Source organism: Mercenaria mercenaria, unplaced genomic scaffold, assembly GCF_021730395.1.
Source record: "Mercenaria mercenaria strain notata unplaced genomic scaffold, MADL_Memer_1 contig_3322, whole genome shotgun sequence".
Classification (NCBI taxonomy): Eukaryota; Metazoa; Mollusca; class Bivalvia; order Venerida; family Veneridae; genus Mercenaria; species Mercenaria mercenaria.
The window spans coordinates 792-20,755 of NW_026461449.1; the positions used below are offsets into that span (position 1 = coordinate 792).

Sequence of the window (19,964 nt, forward strand, 5' to 3'; positions counted from 1 at the left end):
ATCGTTAACCAATCAGAAAAGATTTTACGTTTATGCAACACATGTGCCATAATTTATCTATAATTAGGTCAGCAAATGTGTAAATGTGTTTTGATGTAATATGTTTGCAAATTAACTGTAAATCGTTGTTTTTGTAATCCAAAAGGTGATGAGAAGTTTGTCGGCAATTAAAGTAAATCAAAGGCGCTTCATTAAAAGGAAACTTACATATATTGTTGTAATAATGAATAGACGTGATTTTGAGATGATCGTAACTAAAGTGAAATTTCAACATGCTGTTTTGTATCACTTATCAAAAGTTTCTGTCAATGATAACATCGGATTTAATTGTTTGAATTCATGTTGGAATACAAAAATGACTTCTAAACGGGATCGCAAGTGCCTTACTCTTGAGGACCGTGTTAAATGTTTAAAATTACTTGAGTTGGGAAAAAGTTCATGTGTTGTGGCTGCTAAGATCGGTGTTGGACGTATGCAGGTTCAGAATGTTTTAAAGCGTAAAAGAGAAATCATGGAGGAGTACGAATCAAATGGGAATTTATCTTTGAAGCGGCTGAAGAGAGACACTGAGTACAGTGATATAAACAGTCTAGTGTACCGTTGGTTTTTGGATGCCACTGCAAGGTTATTCCCAGTGTCAGGACCTCTGATCCAGGAAAAAGCAAGGACTTTTGCTCAGGATTTAGGGTTTGTTGACTTTAAGGCAAGCAATGGATGGTTAGAATCTTTTCTTAAGAGAAATAACATTGTTTTTAAGACTCAGTCTGGTCAACATGGTGAGGTCAAACGTGACACTGTGTCTCAATGGAAGGAATCCATTCCGTCAGCCTGTGAAAGTTATGCTCCTGAAAACATATTTAGGATGGATGAGACTGGTCTCTTCTACAAAGACTCGACTAAGTCTACTTTCTTCAAGAAGGGCGATACATGTGCTGGGGGGAAACGATCCAAACAACGTATAACAGTGGCACTCTGCGCATCCATGACTGGTAAGTAAAAGAATAAAATGAAAATGATAAATATAATTTGTGATAAGGAAATGAAATCAAAGAATGTACTTTGTACAATCTTAATATCAATTAGTTTCCGAAACCAAAGGATTTTAGGTGTCAAACAGAAGCAAACAATCTTGTTTTAAAAAGTGTGTTTCATAATCATTTTCATTAATTATTATTCCTTATAAATGCACACTTTTAATTTGATTTTTTTTAAATGCACAAATAAGCAACTGCAAATATGTATATATGTACGTAAAATGATGATGACTCTTGTGATAATGATATTGACCAGAATTATTATTGAAAAGAAAACAATGAGGAACAATATAATAAAAAGTTACTGTTTGGTATTTCTTTTTGTATTTATGTCTGTAAAATGATGATGATTGTGATGATGATGGTGATGGTGGTGTTGCTATAACACAACAATATGAATTCTGCAAAAAATATCCCCAAAAAATAACCGCAATATCTACACCTCCGTTAAGTGGTCACCTGCCTTAAGCAGCCACCTTTACCAATTTCCTTGACTGGCTGCTTAAGACAGGTTGGACTGTATATAAAATCTACTGTCATACTTTCTAAAATTTCTGTCAAGCACAAAGAATTTCAGTAAGAGTGAAACTTATATAAATATTTGAATTTAGTCTAAAAATGAAATAATAAAACAGATGACTATTATCATTATTCGATATTAAGCCTATCTTGAAAATAATTATATCATGCATCTGTTGTAGTTTACAAAGCTGTCATAATATGTTTTGAAAAATTGCGTATTAATGTCGAGCAAGCATATGAAGAGTTACTAATGTGAATGTTAATCTGCATTTCACTACCATGTCTGAATAGATTACCTGTTGCATACGGCATTAAAACGCTTAATGATATGAGAATGGGAGCACTGCGTGAGTTCCACGTTTCTAAAGTGAATCTCTGAGCTAGTGTTACCCATGTTAAATTAAATTATTAAAATTAATGTAAAATAATTTTATTAACATTTACATAGATGGATGAATTGATGAAAAAGGTTGAAACCTTACAAAGAAAGGTAGAGGAAAAATCGGCCATAGACAACTCTTCAGATTATAACCGGGCTTATTCGGATGCTAGGTTGGAAGCGGCGAGAAAGGAGTTAAATGTGGACAGTTTGTTTGAAAAGCTTGTTTTATTGGATAATGTTGCTAGGAAAATGGAACACCCGAACAGAGAAAAAATTGCTGATGCTGTCTCGTTTTCATGTACGTAAGTCGAAACCATCCTTTGTGGCCGCGCTTGTTCTGAAAGTATTATGTACGAAAGAAGAAGAAATCATATTAGAAAAAGAGCAGAAACTTACGAAAAATTTAGGAATGCATGAGATTGATAGTAACAATGAACAAAGCAAGGTTAAGGAAAGCGCAATTCCGTTCACGTCCGTGCCACCGCACGCTGCTTGGGCTGTGGGAATTGTGCCTACATTCCCTGCACAATCCTACTTTCCCCAAGGTATGCCCGCTTTTATGCGCCCGGGACCAGGTTTTGCACCGAGAGGTCGCGGCAGACTGTGACTGCCGGGTTCGACCGTATGTTTTAGATGCATACAGGCGGGCCACATGATACGTGACTGTTCTTCAAATCGATAAGTAAAGTTAGCAGACTTCTTTCTTCTAGTTGTTTTCGTTTTTATTTGTTTTTTGGGTTTTACACCACCCTCATACTACATGTACATGAAACATTGTCTCAGTATGAAATCTGCAATATTTGATTTTCGTTTTGCTTTATAGCTGCATTGTTTGTTTCAAGAAATTTTGAAGCTTAAACCTTGGGAAAAGACAATTGAATTATCTTTTGAGCCGGTGAATGTAGGAATTAGGGAAGCAAATTACGTTACTTATGACAGGGAAAAATGACGTGAAAACGTGACAAAGCCGTCGGCAGAGGATGCTTTTAAAAACTCTTCAAAATTGCTACCAAGTTTAAAGAATTTAAAGTTTCCTGATCCGAATAGTTTTCTAGCCGGTCAAATCCATGCAAAATCTCAAGAAGGGCAAAAATTTTTGAAATTGGATAGTACAAATGATTATCAGGAGTGGATTGAAAATTGGGTAGATATTTACAATTACATAACATATTTCAAAGGTTCCTTTTGGGGAAAGTCATACGACTTCGGATTTCCACCTCCTTGACAGTTCAATAATGCCAACAAATGCAGACAGTGTTTCTGCAAAAAAGCTGATCCAGTTGAGATGAGGCAGACAGTGTTTCTGCAAAAAAAACCCTGGTCCAAACAGAGGTTCAGCATTGAGATAAGGCAGACAGTGTTTCTGCAAAAAAAACCTGGTCCAAACAGAGATTCAACATTGGGATGAGGCAGACAGTGTTTCTGCAAAAACCTGATCCAAACAGAGGTTCAGCATTGAGATGAGGCAGACAGTGTTTCTGTAAAAACCTGATCCAAACAGAGGTTCAGCATTGAGATGAGGCAGACAGTGTTTCTGCAAAAACCTGGTCCAAACAGAGGTTCAGCATTGAGATGAGGCAGACAGTGTTTCTGTAAAAACCTGATCCAAACAGAGGTTCAACATTGGGATGAGGCAGACAGTGCTTCTGCAAAAACCTGATCCAAACAGAGGTTCAGCATTGAGATGAGGCAGACAGTGTTTCTGCAAAAACCTGATCCAAACAGAGGTTCAGCATTGAGATGATGCAGACAGTGTTTCTGCAAAAAAACGCTGATGCAGAAAGTGTCTAAGCAAAGAACAGAGGTTAACGGAGATTCAGCCAATAGCTGAAGCAGATAGTTTCAGCAAAAAGCAGAGGTTAACAGAGATTCAGCCAATAGCTGAAGCAGATAGAGATTCAGCAAAGAGCAGAGGTTAACAGAGATTCAGCCAGTAGCTGAAGCAGATTGTTTCAGCAAAGAGGAGAGGTTAACAGAGATTCAGCCAATAGCTGAAGCAGATAGAGATTCAGCAAAGAGCAGAGGTTAGAGATTCATCTAGTAGTTAAAGCAGACAGAGATTCAGACTTCAGGTAGTGGTAAGTTTGCTCTTTCTCATAAATTTTGCATAGTTCTAGGTGTGACAGTTTGTTGTTTTATTATGTGAACACTTACAGCAGGAAGGCGGAGGGGCATACTGCGTCAGGTAAAATTGTTGTTCCTTCTCTAACTTCATTACTTCTTATCCAATGTCCACCATTCTTGGTTACAATGTTTATGGGCATAGTATCGTAACTAGTCTTGATAAACAGCAGGATTGTCCTAGGAACTCTGGAGTTATTGCCGTTGAATTACTAAAAAATTGCGGAAGTTGCATGGCAGTGTCCTCTAAGTTCAGAGGTTCTTTTCCAGTGTTCATCATTCTTGGTCTTAAATCTTATGGGCAATTGGGCATAATATCACACCAGCTCTTATGGGCAATTGGGCATAATATCACACCAGCTCTTGTATTATGGTCCTTGAATTACTTCTTATTGCAAACAGTTGATGGTGTCCATTTAGTAACTGAAGCAGTTCTTATCTAGTATTGAACAAACATAATATTTATGGGCATATTATCTGGAGTTAGATAACCAGACAGAGTGTTGCTCTTTGCTTTGATCAAAGTAACTAGTCTGCTCAGTACTAGAGTATTTTAAAAGTCAAAAGTAATTTACTGTGAAGGGTATAATATTTTGACAGGTTGCCACTCTTGTTATAAATGTGGATTTCTTTTAAGCATACTGTTTAGTTTTACAACCCTGATCTAAATGTTCACATTCTCAGTGTTGGGGTGCACTGAGGATGAGGGATGTGTCCTTTTAGAACATTATTCTTGTCATTACTGTTTTATTTTGTGTTCTGTTTCAGACAATGCTACTATTAAGACAACTACCAAAAGACCAGAAAGTAGTCAAACAAAAAAGGCTTCAACAAAGAGACCAGCAAATCAGAAGAAAAAAAGTTTGCCCAAAGACAAAAAAGCAAAAACGCAGAATAGCAGTACTATGGACAACATCAAATGGTTGATAAGCAAAAGAAGATAGCACCTTTGGAATCCTCCAAACTGATGGCAGCCAGGCTACTTCAGGGCACAAAGACTCACAAAGAGTTGTAACCATTAAAATCATCTTCAATAAACATGTCAACTGCCTTAAGTACTCCCATCACTGTCTTTTTCACGGCATCTTACACACAACCTCAAACATCACTGCAACACCTGTCTGTGAGTTCCGCCACTTCACTACCACAGCTGTCGACACAAAATCAGATAACTACTTCACCATCAGTCCCATATGCACATAATTACTCAGTAAGTGTACCATCAGCTGTATCCCCTTCAGCAAACAGCTGCAAACCACACTACCCACCATCACAAACACAGGAAACACTTACTGGAACTCACATACCATTTCAACAAAACATGCTTTCATCCATTCATAGTCCCAGTCAAATATCTTTACCAACAGACAACTTATATCAACACTTTGGTAACTTGTTTGACTGGGACTACAGTGTAGTGCATCTGAATTAATTGCCAAGTTTTACAAATGAGGATGCAGGGGGTTAACACCACCTCTTGACTGCTCCAAATGAATGCGACTCATTCATACACTGACTCAATGCATCAACTCTTTAGAAGAGAAGGTGGAATCAATCATAGCTGCAAACAAACATACAAATAAACATCCAACAGCAGTTGCAGCACATACAGCACCACCCTCTTATACAGCACCATCATCTTGCACAGCACCATCATCTTATACCGCATCAAGGACACCCCAAACTTCACGATCAGCAACTCCGAATCAGGCTTTAAGCACTATGGCCGACCAGACCACAGTAGTTAAACCGGCTTGCACTGACAATGTAAGTATGAATCAAGTATTTTTTTTTTCTTTTTTTCCAAAAATATGTGTGATCCAACAAGGACTTAATATCTATAGCTATTAATGATTTTGGAGGACAGATGTTTGTAAAATAGTTCTAGGTCTGAATTTTAGTGTTTTATCTTAACGTTAAATTAATAAATCAAAAATTTATCCCTTGCTAAACTTGTTTTACCATCTTATCCCAAAACACCAAGAAATATATAGAACATGGTATTTCAAGGTTTTTGGTAAGTTTCTATGCAATACATGGAAGTATACAGTGATATGAAAGGAAAACACATTTAAGGTAATTTTCTGAGTCCAAAAAGGGAGATATATCTGTCAAAAATAGATAAAAAAAATAAAAAACAACATACATATATACACAGGCACATTGAATTTATGAATAAATGATAAGGCTAAAAAATTATAGTGATTTTTCTGGTGAAGTCAATTCAATCCAACATGTCTTTTTAGGAAGATGGATCCATGACTTGTGAACTGCTGCCAGGATATGGTGTCAAAATAACGGTTCCACAATTAGATGCCTGTTTACGTAAGTCAAAGGGGAGTGGAACAGCTTTGGCTAGGCTTCTCGTCAGTGTGCTGGGTACCCAACGTTATAGGGACCTACGGGATATGGAACAACTGATTATATTCTATTCTATACTACTTTATTAGACGATAGCGATATTTTTTGTTAGTCGTTAGCCAGAACTCGTAAAAGGCGGGCGGTTTTCACCGCACATCGAAAATTCCCTATATAGCCAAGATTTCTCATAGCCACAACAGTGTTTGTATTATTTTGAACTATCTTTATTAATATTTTTCTTAAAATGTATTGTAGTCAACTATTATATTGTCTTTTAGGCGTAAATTTCATCCTTTTTTGTCACGTTCGTACCCAAGGTGTTTCGTACATAAGGTTTTCGCACCTCCTCATTGATAAATCCATTTAATAGTTGTCTTGTATGTTAACAGATCTGGCAAGGTATTGAATGTTGCTTCTTTGTATACTTTCAGCTTTTACCATCAATGACACAAACCTCAATAAAAGAACTGAAGTTAAGCCACCTCTCAATTTGACTTTATTGAACCTGTGTCTATGGTAAACTGACTGCAATAGGCAGAACAGTTAGTGTTTATTTTGATGACAAGACATTGGCAGAAAGTTTGGTGAAGGGCACAAAGAGTAAACCTGCTCTTGATAGTACGATCATCACTGCCATCATCAGTAAGTAACAAATTTGTGAGCCTTTTTTTTTAATTATTTATCATTGGTCTGAAAACATGCCTTTCAGCAGGGAATGGTCCCAGTGGGTTAGCCCAATAGGTACAAAAGAGGACTTCTAATCAGTAAGTCGTAAGTTCGAATCACAGGCAAGGTATGTATTCTCTATGATGATTGCATATAAACCGTACCCTTTTGAGGTTTGTCATCCTCCACCTTTGATTCTAATTTGCTTTTCTCTGTTAAAACATTCTTATGTTAGAATGACGTGTGGTGACGTCAATGTTTTTGTTGCGACCAAGAAAGAGTGCTACTATATTTTTCTACTGTTTTACATTAAGGGCATATTAGAATCAAAATAATTTACCAGTATACCAAAACCGTATTTTAACACTTTATGCACTTGGGCGGTAATATGTCGTACAAATAACTTCACTCGGGCTGCGTCCTCGTGAAATTATATTACGCCCAACGTATAACACTCATCATGCATAAATAAGTGTTAAAACACTCTTTTGCTATAAATTATTTCTTAATTCATGTAGAGAAATCATAGGTTACTTGCAAATGGCAGGTAAGTACTGTTAATGAATGATGGTTTAACTGCCATATACAACAGAAACCCAACAAAATTAATTTAATAATCATTCCAGCTCAATAAGCATCCTGAGGTTATCCGACAGTCGGACTAGAACCTTTAGAAGGGAGAACATGTTTAACAAAAAGACTATAGAATTGATTATGATAAGAATGCTATGCTCTAATGAGAGTTGCAATTATGTTATTTTATTTGGTATAATTTTTAGAAGATTTTGGTCTTTTCGCAGCTTATTTCAACAGTGATTGAGAATTATTTCGAATTCTTTTCCAGATTATGTGTGTTCAAAGAGAAACCTTGCAGAGAAGGATGTGGTTGAGGCAATAAATCAGAAATGTGCCAATGCCAGAGCATCGATGGCAGCATCATGCAAAAAAAAAAATAAACATTTATGACAGTTAAGTGAAAAAGGATGTGTATATAGTGTTATTTTTTTTTAGTAAAATGACATTGATAATATTTAAGGTTAATTAACTTCATTTTTTGTCCCTTCTAAAATGCTATTTTATGTAAATAAATTCAAATTGTTACATTTTTAGTTAGAAGAAATCCAAGAACATTGTAAATATTAACTTCATTTTTATTTCATTTGTTTTTAGCTCACCAGAGCACAAAGTGCTCAAGGTGAGCTATTGTGACCAGTCATTGTCCGTCGTCCATCAACATTTGCCTTGTGAACACTCTAGAGACCACATTTTTGACCCAATCTTTATGAAACTTGGTCAGAGTGTTTGTCTTGATGATCTCTAGGTCAAGTTCGAAACTGGGTCATGTGGGGTCAAAAACTAGGTCAGTAGGTCAAATCATAGGAAAAGCTTGTGAACATTCTAGAGACCACACTTTTGACCCAATCTTTATGAAACATGATCAGAATGTTTGTCTTGATGATCTCTAGGTCAAGTTTGAAACTGGGTCATGTGGGGTCAAAAACTAGGTCAGTAGGTCAAATCATAGGAAAAGCTTGTGAACACTCTAGAGACCACATTTCTGACCCAATCTTTATGAAACTTGGTCAGAATGTTTGTCTTGATGATCTCAAGATCAAGTTCGAAATTGGGTCATGTAGGGTCATAATCTAGGTCAGTAGGTCAGATCAAAGGAAAAGCTTGTGAACACTCTAGAGACCACATTTTTAACCCAATCTTTATGAAACGTGGTCAGAATGTTTGTCTTGAAGATCTCTAGGTCAAGTTCGAAACTGGGTCATGTGGCATCAAAAACTAGGTCAGTAGGTCAGATCAATGGACAAGCTTGTGAACACTCCAGAGACCACATTTTTGAACTAATCTTTATGAAACTTGGTCAGAATGTTTGTCTTGATGATCTCTAGGTCAAGTTCGAAACTGGGTCATGTGGGGTCAAAAAGTAGGTCAGTAGATCAGATCAATGGAAAAGCTTGTGAACACTCTAGAGACCACATTTTTTACCCAATCTTTATGAAACTTGGTCAGAATGTTTATCTTGATGATCTCTAGGTTAAGTTTGAAACTGGGTCATGTGGGTCAAAAACTAGGTCACCTGGTCAAATCATAGGAAAAGCTTGCGAACACTTTAGAGGCCACATTTGTGACTCAGTCTTTATGAAACTGGGTGAGAATGTTTGTCTTCATCATTTCTAGGTCAAGTATGAATCTGGGTCATGTGGGGTCAAAAACAAGGTCACTAGGCCAGATCAAAGGAAATTCTTTTCAACACTCTAGAGACCACAATTTAAGTTTGAAACTCATGGGAATTAGTCAGAATGTTTGTTTTGATAATCTATAGGTCAAGTTCGAATCTGGATCATATGGGATCAAAAATTAGGTCACCGGTCAAATCAAAGGAAAAGCTTGTGAACACTCTAGAGGCCTGAGTTGTAACCAAATCTTTACTAAATTTAGTCAGAATGTTTGTCTTGATGATCTTTAAGTCAAGTTCAACTCTTGGTCATGCGGGGTCAAAAACTAGGTCATTAGGCAAGATCAACCCTGGTGAGCAATGTATAGGGCCATCATGGCCCTCTTGTTTTGTGTGTGCTGTGTGTTATTTTTTATTTGTTTTTTTTTTGGCCTGAAATGCTCCATGTACATAAAGTTTAAACACAAATTAATAAAGTGATATTAGGAATATGTGTTGCTTTTTTTATCATAATCAGCAATTGACAGAATTTTACTGAAAACTAAACTTACCGACAGTGAATTTAACCTTTCATATTGTACCTTGTCTTTTTAAGTTTCAGTTGGTGATCAACACTAGTTACTCCAACAGTGTTTCCATTTTTGGCATCCAAAGTGACTTATATGTGACTTATAAGTCACTTATATGGGAATTATAAGTCACTTATATGTGACATATAAGTCATTTATATGTGACATATAAGTCACTTATAAGTGATTATATATGTTACATGTAGTGCAACATATAAGTCACTTATATCTGACATATAAGTCACCTATATACTTTCCATATACATATATGTTACATATACTTCACATACATCTAATTTGCATGTAAAATAGGAATATGTCCCATATAAGTGACTTATATGTAGATTGACTAAGTGAAGTATAAGTCCCATATAAAAATGGCATATAAGTGGCATATATGTTATTTTGGTAAGTGCAAATTGCAAAGGACAAAAATGACAAAGGTATTACTATCATGACAGACTATCATGACAGATGCTCCACATCATTGTAAAGAACAGTTATCACACTGATCATGTTGCACTTGGATTGTATACACATAAAGTGATAAACATTCAACATATTACAAAACAACAAGAGCGTTCTACTCAAAAACATGAAACACTTGGATGCGAACAAATGTATAGAGATTTTGAAAGAAATGATGTAAATGTACATATTCACACACATGACAGAAACTTATCTGTAAATAAAACAATATGCAATAAGAATAATGTTCAAAACTGCAATGAAAGGTGGCATGCGACCAAACCAGTGTCACAAGGAATGAAAAAAAAATGTTCTGGTGCACAGAAAAATGCTTGTGTACATGGCATCCTGAATTGGCAGACAAGTCTGCACGTGTGCGAAATCTTTTATATTATGCACTTGACACATGTGGAGGGAATCCAGAAACTCTTCGTGCTTCTATAGACAACTATGTGATGCACTTTCAAAATAATCATGACAACTGTCCAGGAGAGTCTGAGTGTAAAACGAATGGCTATATACCAGATTTTATCATTCTCAGAAGCCCAGTTGCAGTCAGACTTTTGATGGAATTCCTGCATTCACTAACACTGTACAAATACGCACAAGATTATGTCCTCTCTAAAGATACCTTTTATGTTGAAAGTTTTAACAATAGTTGTTTAGTCTATCTCGATAAACGTATACACTACCAAGAAACATCGTATAAAACGAGAATAAATCTTGCTGTTCTTAGCTCGAATGAACATGTTGACATACCATTTACGTCTAGATACAATAGAGAACAAATAGAACATAACAGGAGATCACTTGGTAAAATGAAATATAACAAGAGGGTCATGATGACCCTGGATTGCTCACCTAAGAAATATGAGCTACATGTTTCAAATGTCAAACTGATGATTTTTAGAAATTTTATGGAAGATTTTCCGGTGTACAATGAAATAACCCCAAATAAGGCCAATTTTACCCCGAGGGTCATGATTTCAACAAAGTTTGTAGAAGTTTACTAGGCAATGCAGGGCACTCGTTTGGCCGTTTTTGGGGCCGAATATTGGCCCCATTCCCCTCTCAAAATAATATGATTTTTTCCCCTTTCTCAGAAAAAAATTCCCCTTGAAAACACTCAAAAAAATTTGAAAGGAAACTCCCGAAAATGTACGTAATTACTCGTTGGCGAACCTTTTTGAGTACGAAACCAATATAAACATTCACGAGTCTTCTCCCCTTAATAGACTGTCCAATGAATTCTCTCGTAACAAAGCAGGTACGGATACATTTGGAATTTTTGGATATCACCTTTGCCAAATAAAAATGTTGCATCATCAGAAACACTACAGAAGAAAAATCACATCAAAAACCTCAGAAAGTTGTAAGAAAATCAACATTTTATTTAAACAGAAAAGTCTAGAAGCATTAGAAAACCCATCCTATCCTACAACAAGCACTACAACCTCGCAAGATTCTAAAGAATCTACGGAAATCGTGCCCAGTTCAAGCAGTCATGATAATTTCTGATAAACGCAAAGCTGTGTCATGCGAGCCTGAGTCCTGTTCTACTTCTTATTTCAGGTGTTTATATTCTCATGTTAGACCTTTCAAATTGTTTGTAGTTACTTTAACCTACTGAACTAAATGGTTTGTCTTCAGTTTGGCAAGTTGAAGTTCACAGATCAGTGGTAAAGAGTAATACTTAAGACAGTTTATAAATTATTTAACCTTAAATAACTTTATTTTAAATGAAATTTTATAAAGAACTAAAATAAATGATAAATGACACTCAGCTTGAGAAGGCTATTGGCCATTTTACTTCAAAGAGTAGAGCAATTGAAATATAAGGTTGGATGTAACAGTCACCATGAGTTAAACATCATGTCAAAAGTTTTGATAAATGGAAGTTTAAGAAGAAATAAATATAGAAGAACAATATTTGCATAATTATTTGTTGGTATTTGTCAGAAAATATAGCTAAATGATAGAAAAGAGTGGTATTAATAAGTGTGAAAGTCACAACATACACATGGCTAAAAATTCCCCTTTTTGTCTTAAAACGACGAAAAATTCCCCTTCCTGAGGGTATGGGTACCTGTCCCCAAAAATTGTCTAGTGCCCTGCAATGTTACATATCAAATATCTAAGATCTAGGCCTTCTGGTTTATTTTTAGCAAATTTATGAAGTTTTCCCTATGTACAATCAAGTAACCCCTGGGGCTGGATCAATTTGACCCTGGCGGGTCAAGATTTGAACAGTTTTGTAGAGGTCCACTAGGCAATGCTACATGTCAAATATCTAAGCTCTAGGCCTTCTGGTTTATTTTTAGAAAATTCTGAAGATTTTTCTATTTACAATCAAGTAACCCCATGGGGCGGGGGCAATTTGACCCCGGGGTCATGATTTGAACAAATTTTGTAGAAGTCTACTAGGCAATGCTACATGTCAAATATCTAAGACCTAGGCCTTTTGGTTTATTTTTAGAATTTTTTTTAAGATTTTCCTATGTAAAATCAAGTGACCCCCGGGGTGGGGTCTATTTTGACCCCAGGGGTTAATGATTTTAACAAATTTTGTAGAGGTCCACTAGGCAATGCTACATGTCAAATATCTAAGCTCTAGGCCTTCAGGTTTATTTTAAGAAAATTTTGAAGATTTTTCTATGTACAATCAAGTAACCCCATGGGGCTGGGTCAGTTTGACCCCGGGGTCATGATTTGAAAATTTTTTGTAGAGGTCCTCTAGGCAATGCTACATGTCAAATATCTAAACTCTAGGCCTTCTGGTTTATTTTTAGAAATTTTTTTAAGATTTTCTTCTGTAAAATCAAGTGACCCCTGGGGTGGGGTCAATTTTGACCCCGGGGGTCATGATTTGAAAATGTTTTGTAGAGGTCCACTAGGCAATGCTACATGTCAAATATCTAAGCTCTAGGCCTTCTGGTTTATTTTAAGAAAGTTTTGACAATTTTGACCCCGGGGTCATGATTTGAACAAACTTGGTAGAGGTCCACTAGGCAATGCTTCACACCAAATAATTAAGCTCTAGGACTTCTTGTTTTTGAGAAGAAGACTTTTAAAGTTTTTCCTTTCGGCTGCCATGGCAACCAGAGTTCTGCATATTCAATTCTTTGAACAATTTTTGTAGAGCTTCACCCAAGGAACATTCCTGTGAAGTTTGGATGAAATTGGCCTAGCTGTTTATGAGGAGATGTCGTTGAAAGTAGAAGTTTACGGACAACGGACGACGGACGCCAGACAGTGAGTGATCCTTATAGCTCACCCTGAGCATAAATACATATTTCCGATTTATTTATTTATTTTGTTGGGTTTAACGTCGCACCGACACAATTTTAGGTCTAGCCTGGCTCCCTGGCTGCATGGTTATTTTTAATCCCCCGCCGTGGCGGAGGGATTATAGGAATGGTCTGCGTCCGTCCGTCCTTCCGTCCTTCCATCTTTCCGTCCTTCCGTCCGTCCGTCCTTCCGTCCGTAACAAAATCGTGTCCGGTCCATATCTCCTAAACCCCTTGAAGGATTTTCATGAAACTTGGGTCAAATGATCACCTCATCAAGACGATGTGCAGAACCCATGAGTCAGCCTTGTCAGTTCAAGGTCAAGGTCACAACTCAAGGTCAAAGGTTTGAGCCTGCCATTTTGTGTCCGCTCTATATCTCATAAACCCCTTGAAGGAATTTTATAAAACTTGGGTCAAATGATCACCTCATCAAGATGATGTGCAGAACCCATGAGTCAGCCATGCCGGCTCAAGGTCAAGGTCACAACTTAGGGTCAAAGGTTTTGAGCCTTCCATTTTGTGTCCGCTCTATATCTTCTAAACTCCTTGAAGGATTTTCATGAAACTTGGGTCAAATGATCACCTCATCAAGACGATGTGCAGAACCCATGGGTCAGCCTTGTCTGCTCAAGGTCAAGGTCACAACTCAAGGTCAAAGGTTTGAGCCTTCCATTTTCTGTCCGCTCTATATCTCCTAAACCCCTTGAAGGAATTTTATCAAACTTGGGTCAAATGATCACCTCATCTAGACGATATGCAGAACCCATGAGTCAGTCATGCCGGCTCAAGGTCAAGGTCACAGCTTAGGGTCAAAGGTTTGAGCCCTCCATTTCGTGTCCGCTCTATATCTCCTAAACCCCTTGAAGGAATTTTATAAAACTTGGGTAAAATGATTACCTCATCAGAACGATGTGCAGAAATTATGAGTCAACCATGCCAGCTCAAGGTCAAGGTCACAACTAAGGGTCGAAGGTTTGAGCCTTCCATTTTGTGTCCACTCTGTATCTCCTAAACCCCTTGAAGGATTTTCATCAAACTTAGGTCAAATGATCACCTCATCAAGAACTCATGAGTCAGCCATGTCAACTCAAGGTCAAGGTCACAACTGAAGGTCAAAGGTTTCAGCTCTGTATCTCCTAAACCCCTTGAAGGATTTTCATGAAACTTGGGTCAAATGATCACCTCATCAAGACGTTGTGCAGAATTCATGAGTCAGCCATGTCAGTTCAAGGTCAAGGTCACAGCTAAAATCAAAGGTTTACCCTTTCACTATCCATAGCAGTGGCTGGGGATATAGCTGTCTTTCAGACTGCCTTGTTTTATATAAATACTGCAAGCAAAATAAAAAACTCTTAAGAGCCTCTAAAATAGCACATTTTATCTGATGGCTGAACCATACTATGTTCGGAGCCAGGGGCAATAAATAATGTCAATGTAGAAACAACCTGCTGGAGTTACTTCCCTCTTAATGAATAAACATATATATGTAAATAAGAACAAACATAGGGATGGGAGCCAGTCTATTTTAGGTCATATGGCGACTTGATGGTGGAGGAAGACCCCAGGTGCCCCTCCGTGCATCATTTTCATCACGAGCAAGCACCTGGGTAGAACCACTGACCTTCCGTTTATAATTCTGTTTTTTTCTTTTTTAATTTTCCGGGTGAGACATCGTACACCCTTACTGGAGGGGTATCCCCCTCCCGTACCTACCCCCTTCATCCCACCCTTCGCGGCCCCAAGATCAAACAAATCTGTCACCTCCTGACTTTTATGAGCATTATGTAAATTTTAATGATGAGAGATTGAAATAATTTGTTTCATTCACAAGGTTACAATGCGCAATTTCATTTCACGACAGAGCATAATAATTTATCTAATTTTCAACAAAAAATCCGTATTTTCTGTAAACATCATAGTTTTGGCGCAAAATTGTATAAAATATGTTTGTTTGTCTGTTAATTACAAGAATCCCGCGTTTGGTAAAGGTATGTTTTACTTAATGCCGCACGTGCTGGCGCTGAAATATCAGTAGTTAAAAGGAAAATGCCTCAAGATAATTTATACATTTGAAAATGACTATTGAATAGGGTATGTTTGACACTATTGTTTCCGGGCAGGTGATCATGATTTACAATAACTGCAACGGTAAATTTGGATATAAAAGAACTCTTTTCGCAAATAATCCTTTGATTAATTCTTCATAAATATTCATGCAATCATGTCCAATTTCCGGGCTGATTTTTTTTTTTTTCTTGTCAGACCAGCTTTCACTTACATATAGAATAGACACAACTACTACTTCGCTACTTTCAAGACTTTGCTACATCGCACTACTTACTCAGACCATCATGGATGAGTTTTTGGCACTCTTTGCTGTGTACGCATTGCTGTTTGGCATACTGCTGCTTGTACTTGGTTTAGGTAATTTTTTACTCATTCATTTTTACTCATTCACTGGTATTCACTGCAAACCATTTTCCTTCAACAACTGGCCATGTTGTATTATGTTTTTACCTAGAGTGTAGGACGTAAGTCCGACCCTCCTTCATCCACCTCCCCCACCCCAACCCTGCCTCTGAGACCCCAGACAAATCCTTCCTGCTAATCTGACCAAGGTGGAAACAATTCTTCCATTGATTTTGTTAAATATTAACTTTAAAACCTAAAAAGAATCAACAGAAATTAAACAGTTTTTGAAATGATGATTATTAATTTTTAAATACCGTAGATACCCATGTATAATGCGCAGTTTTTTGACCCTCGGGACCACCCCCGAATCGTGCGTGCGCATAATACACAGGTATAGACAATTTTCCAACTTCAAAACAAGTTTGTTACCGATGTTCGCCATTTTGGTAAAGGGAAACTACTCCCCGCGCTTACTGTCTCCGCTAAAATCTAAGATTGCCGTTACGTTCCGTAAAAGATCGAATTGTTTATTTTTCTTTCAAACAAAATTAATTTCATATAAATTTAAAAGTATTTTGACGAAAGAAATGTTTACAAATCACAAAAATTATAATACTAATTAAAGATCGAGAATTATCTTTAACCGAGATCAAACTGTGAACAACATAATTGACACGAGGTGACACGTTAATTGCCGGTAAGTACTGGCTTTATGATCGTGACAAAAAGACTATCACACCTTTTGTTATCAGTTTGAATTGAGAAGCTCATGTCATTTTGAAAGATACCATTCCGAAATATTGAATCAGCAGCTATTTATTTATTCAAAATAGTGAATTAAAAAAGGTAAAACAACAAATATAACAATAATTTACTGGTTTTATTTTCGAGAAAACAAAAATCGATAGTACCGTGAACCCGATGCTGCTCTCCGCCGCGGAGATAAAATTTATTACCGGTGTCGATGTAAACCCTACTTTCGTTTTCCATCCACCTCAAAATTGACCAAAATTTTTCTTTTTTTTTCCCCAGGATTTTGGACTAAGATCGGGGGTGCGCATTATACACGGGTGCGCATTATACATGGGTATCTACGGTACATGGATATGATTTTCAAAAATCAAAAGGGGATGGTCAAATTGAGAAGGGTGAATATATATATATATATATATATATATATATATATATATATATATATATATATATATATATATATATATATATATATGTTTACCATTAATAAATAAATAAATTGACTTGATTTGAGCTTTGATCAGGGAATCAAACATGCAGTTTTTTTGCTGGCAAAAATAATAGTGCATCATTCAGTGTTCAAGCTTACTCTTTATGCAATATATTAGATAGGTTTGAAAAGGACACGAAGTAAGTCATTTCAATTTTTTGTTTACACATATTCTCGAAATCTTGAATCATTAGGGTAATATGCAAGAATTATCTTTCATGTGGTTATATTGTGGACACTCAACAACATAGCTGTAAAAGCTTGCTTATATAGACGATTCCAGAATCGATAAATTGACGGCCGCCATTTTATTAGTCACGTGACCCGTCCGCCATTACGGTACTGAAGATTCCATAAAATTCCAATAGATATTTAGCTGAAAAATTGTCAGAATATTATGGAAAAACTCGCTGAAATTCGTAAGTAAACTCTTTAGTTTCAGTGGAATACATTATTTGAGCTTCCCTGTAATATTTACGTGGTATGTGTCCGTAGGACAGTTAAAATTATATTGATCGATGGAATGTATAGAGTGTATTGAAAGTTGTACATAAAAAACCGGCTCTCTGGAGAAACAGTGTTTGTGTAAGGATAGTTTGGGAATTTATAAATGGTGAATATATTTTTTTTTGATGGAATTAATGTATTTATTCATTTGCTACTACATAAATTTGGTTGTTTATGAAAAATCAACGTGTTTTCATACTAACGAGCACCTACCCACAAGGGTGTGATGCATTAGATATATAGATGGTAAATTATAATAATTTTAGAGGATACTCGTTGCAATCTCTATATTTTATAGTGTACATGTACAGCGTATGTGTCATTTTTCCTACCTCAATGTGTTGGGCTTAATTTATTTAATACCACTTGGCCGTGTGTTAGCCTGTTCTAGGCATAAATGTAACAACTGTCTGCTTAGACTGGCATCAGTAGTTAGAGTCATTAAATGTAAAGCACTTGGCCATAAAATCCTCTCTGATACCACTTTCTGATAAAATTTACAATATCTCTAGCCTCTGTCTCTAAAAATAAATAAAATGGGAATGTTAATCTCAACAGACTGTGTAAGTCTACTGTCTGCTCTGCTTGAAGTCAGAGGTTAGAACCACATGATTACTTATTTAGTTTCAAGCATGCACAAAGCCTTGATGTGTCCTGTAGACAATTTCGACAACATTACTGTGAAGTGTTTGAATATTTTTTTATAATTATCACCTATATATTTAATATGGTATTTTATTAATTTTCTAGGATTACCCCCAGATGAGGCCAGCTGGTCCAAGAACAGTCCAAAGCAATGGCCACGGTTAGAGTATGAGGACCTTGTAGACTATATGATACATAAAGAAGAGCTGTCAAAGGAGACAACGCGTTTGACTATTTCGATGCTGGATAGTGAAACTGGGCACATCTGAGGAAACTAGAGCTGTCACTGGAGTGTTTAATGACTCCAACTGTGGATGAAGATATTGCACAATAGCCTGAGTCTATGTCAAAAATATCAACTTAAAGTAATGAGAGAGAGGTAAAGATAAAATGTATCAAAACACTATATAAGTATATCCTAAGCAAAAAGGGGCATAATTCATTAAATATTGGTGCCAGAGTTATGCAGCTTGTGTCATATAGTGTGGGTGATGATGTTGAACAACTATTTTAAGTTTGAATCAAATCCATTCAGTAATAACAGAGACAGAGTGAAAGTGCATCAAAACTTTAACCTAAAATTCTAAGTAAAAAGGGGGAATAATTAATGAAAAATTGTGCCAGAGTTATGCATCTTGTGTTATATGGTGTGGGTGATGATGTTGAACAACTATTTTTAGTTTGAATCAAATCCATTCAGTAATAGCAGAGACTGAGTGAAAGTGCATCAAAACTTTAACCTAAAATTCTAAGTAAAAAGGGGTAATAATTTATGAAAAATTGGTCCCAGAGTTATGCACCTTGTGTCATATGATAAGGGTAATGATGTTGAACAATTGTTTAAGTTTGAATCAGATCCATTCAGTAATAACAGAGATAGAGTGAAAGTGCATAAAACTTTAACCTGAAATTCTAAGTAAAAAAGGGGAATAATTCATGAAAAATTGTGCCAGAGTTATGCACCTTGTGTCATATGATGTGGGTGATGATGCTGAACAACTATTTTAAGTTTGAATCAAATCCATTCAGTAATAACAGAGACAGAGTGAAAGTGCATCAAAACTTTAACCTAAAATTCTAAGTAAAAAGGGGGAATAATTAATGAAAAATTGTGCCAGAGTTATGCATCTTGTGTCATATGGTGTGGGTGATGATGTTGAACAACTATTTTTAGTTTGAATCAAATCCATTCAGTAATAGCAGAGACTGAGTGAAAGTGCATCAAAACTTTAACCTAAAATTCTAAGTAAAAAGGGGTAATAATTTATGAAAAATTGGTCCCAGAGTTATGCACCTTGTGTCATATGATAAGGGTAATGATGTTGAACAATTGTTTAAGTTTGAATCAGATCCATTCAGTAATAACAGAGATAGAGTGAAAGTGCATAAAACTTTAACCTGAAATTCTAAGTAAAAAGGGGAATAATTCATGAAAAATTGTGCCAGAGTTATGCACCTTGTGTCATATGATGTGGGTGATGATGCTGAACAACTATTTTAAGTTTGAATCAAATCCATTCAGTAATAACAGAGGTAGAGTGAAAGTGCACCAAAAC

At 36.3% G+C, this 19,964-nt stretch overlaps 1 protein-coding gene across 1 annotated transcript; it reads left to right on the forward strand.

The window, feature by feature from the left end:
• The first annotated feature begins 355 nt into the window (after window positions 1-355).
• Window positions 356-997, forward strand: LOC128552950 (tigger transposable element-derived protein 4-like). Its single transcript, XM_053534042.1, has one exon. It carries the CDS (start codon window positions 356-358, stop codon window positions 995-997), a length of 642 nt encoding a protein of 213 aa, XP_053390017.1.
• Window positions 998-19,964: the final 18,967 nt, after the last annotated feature.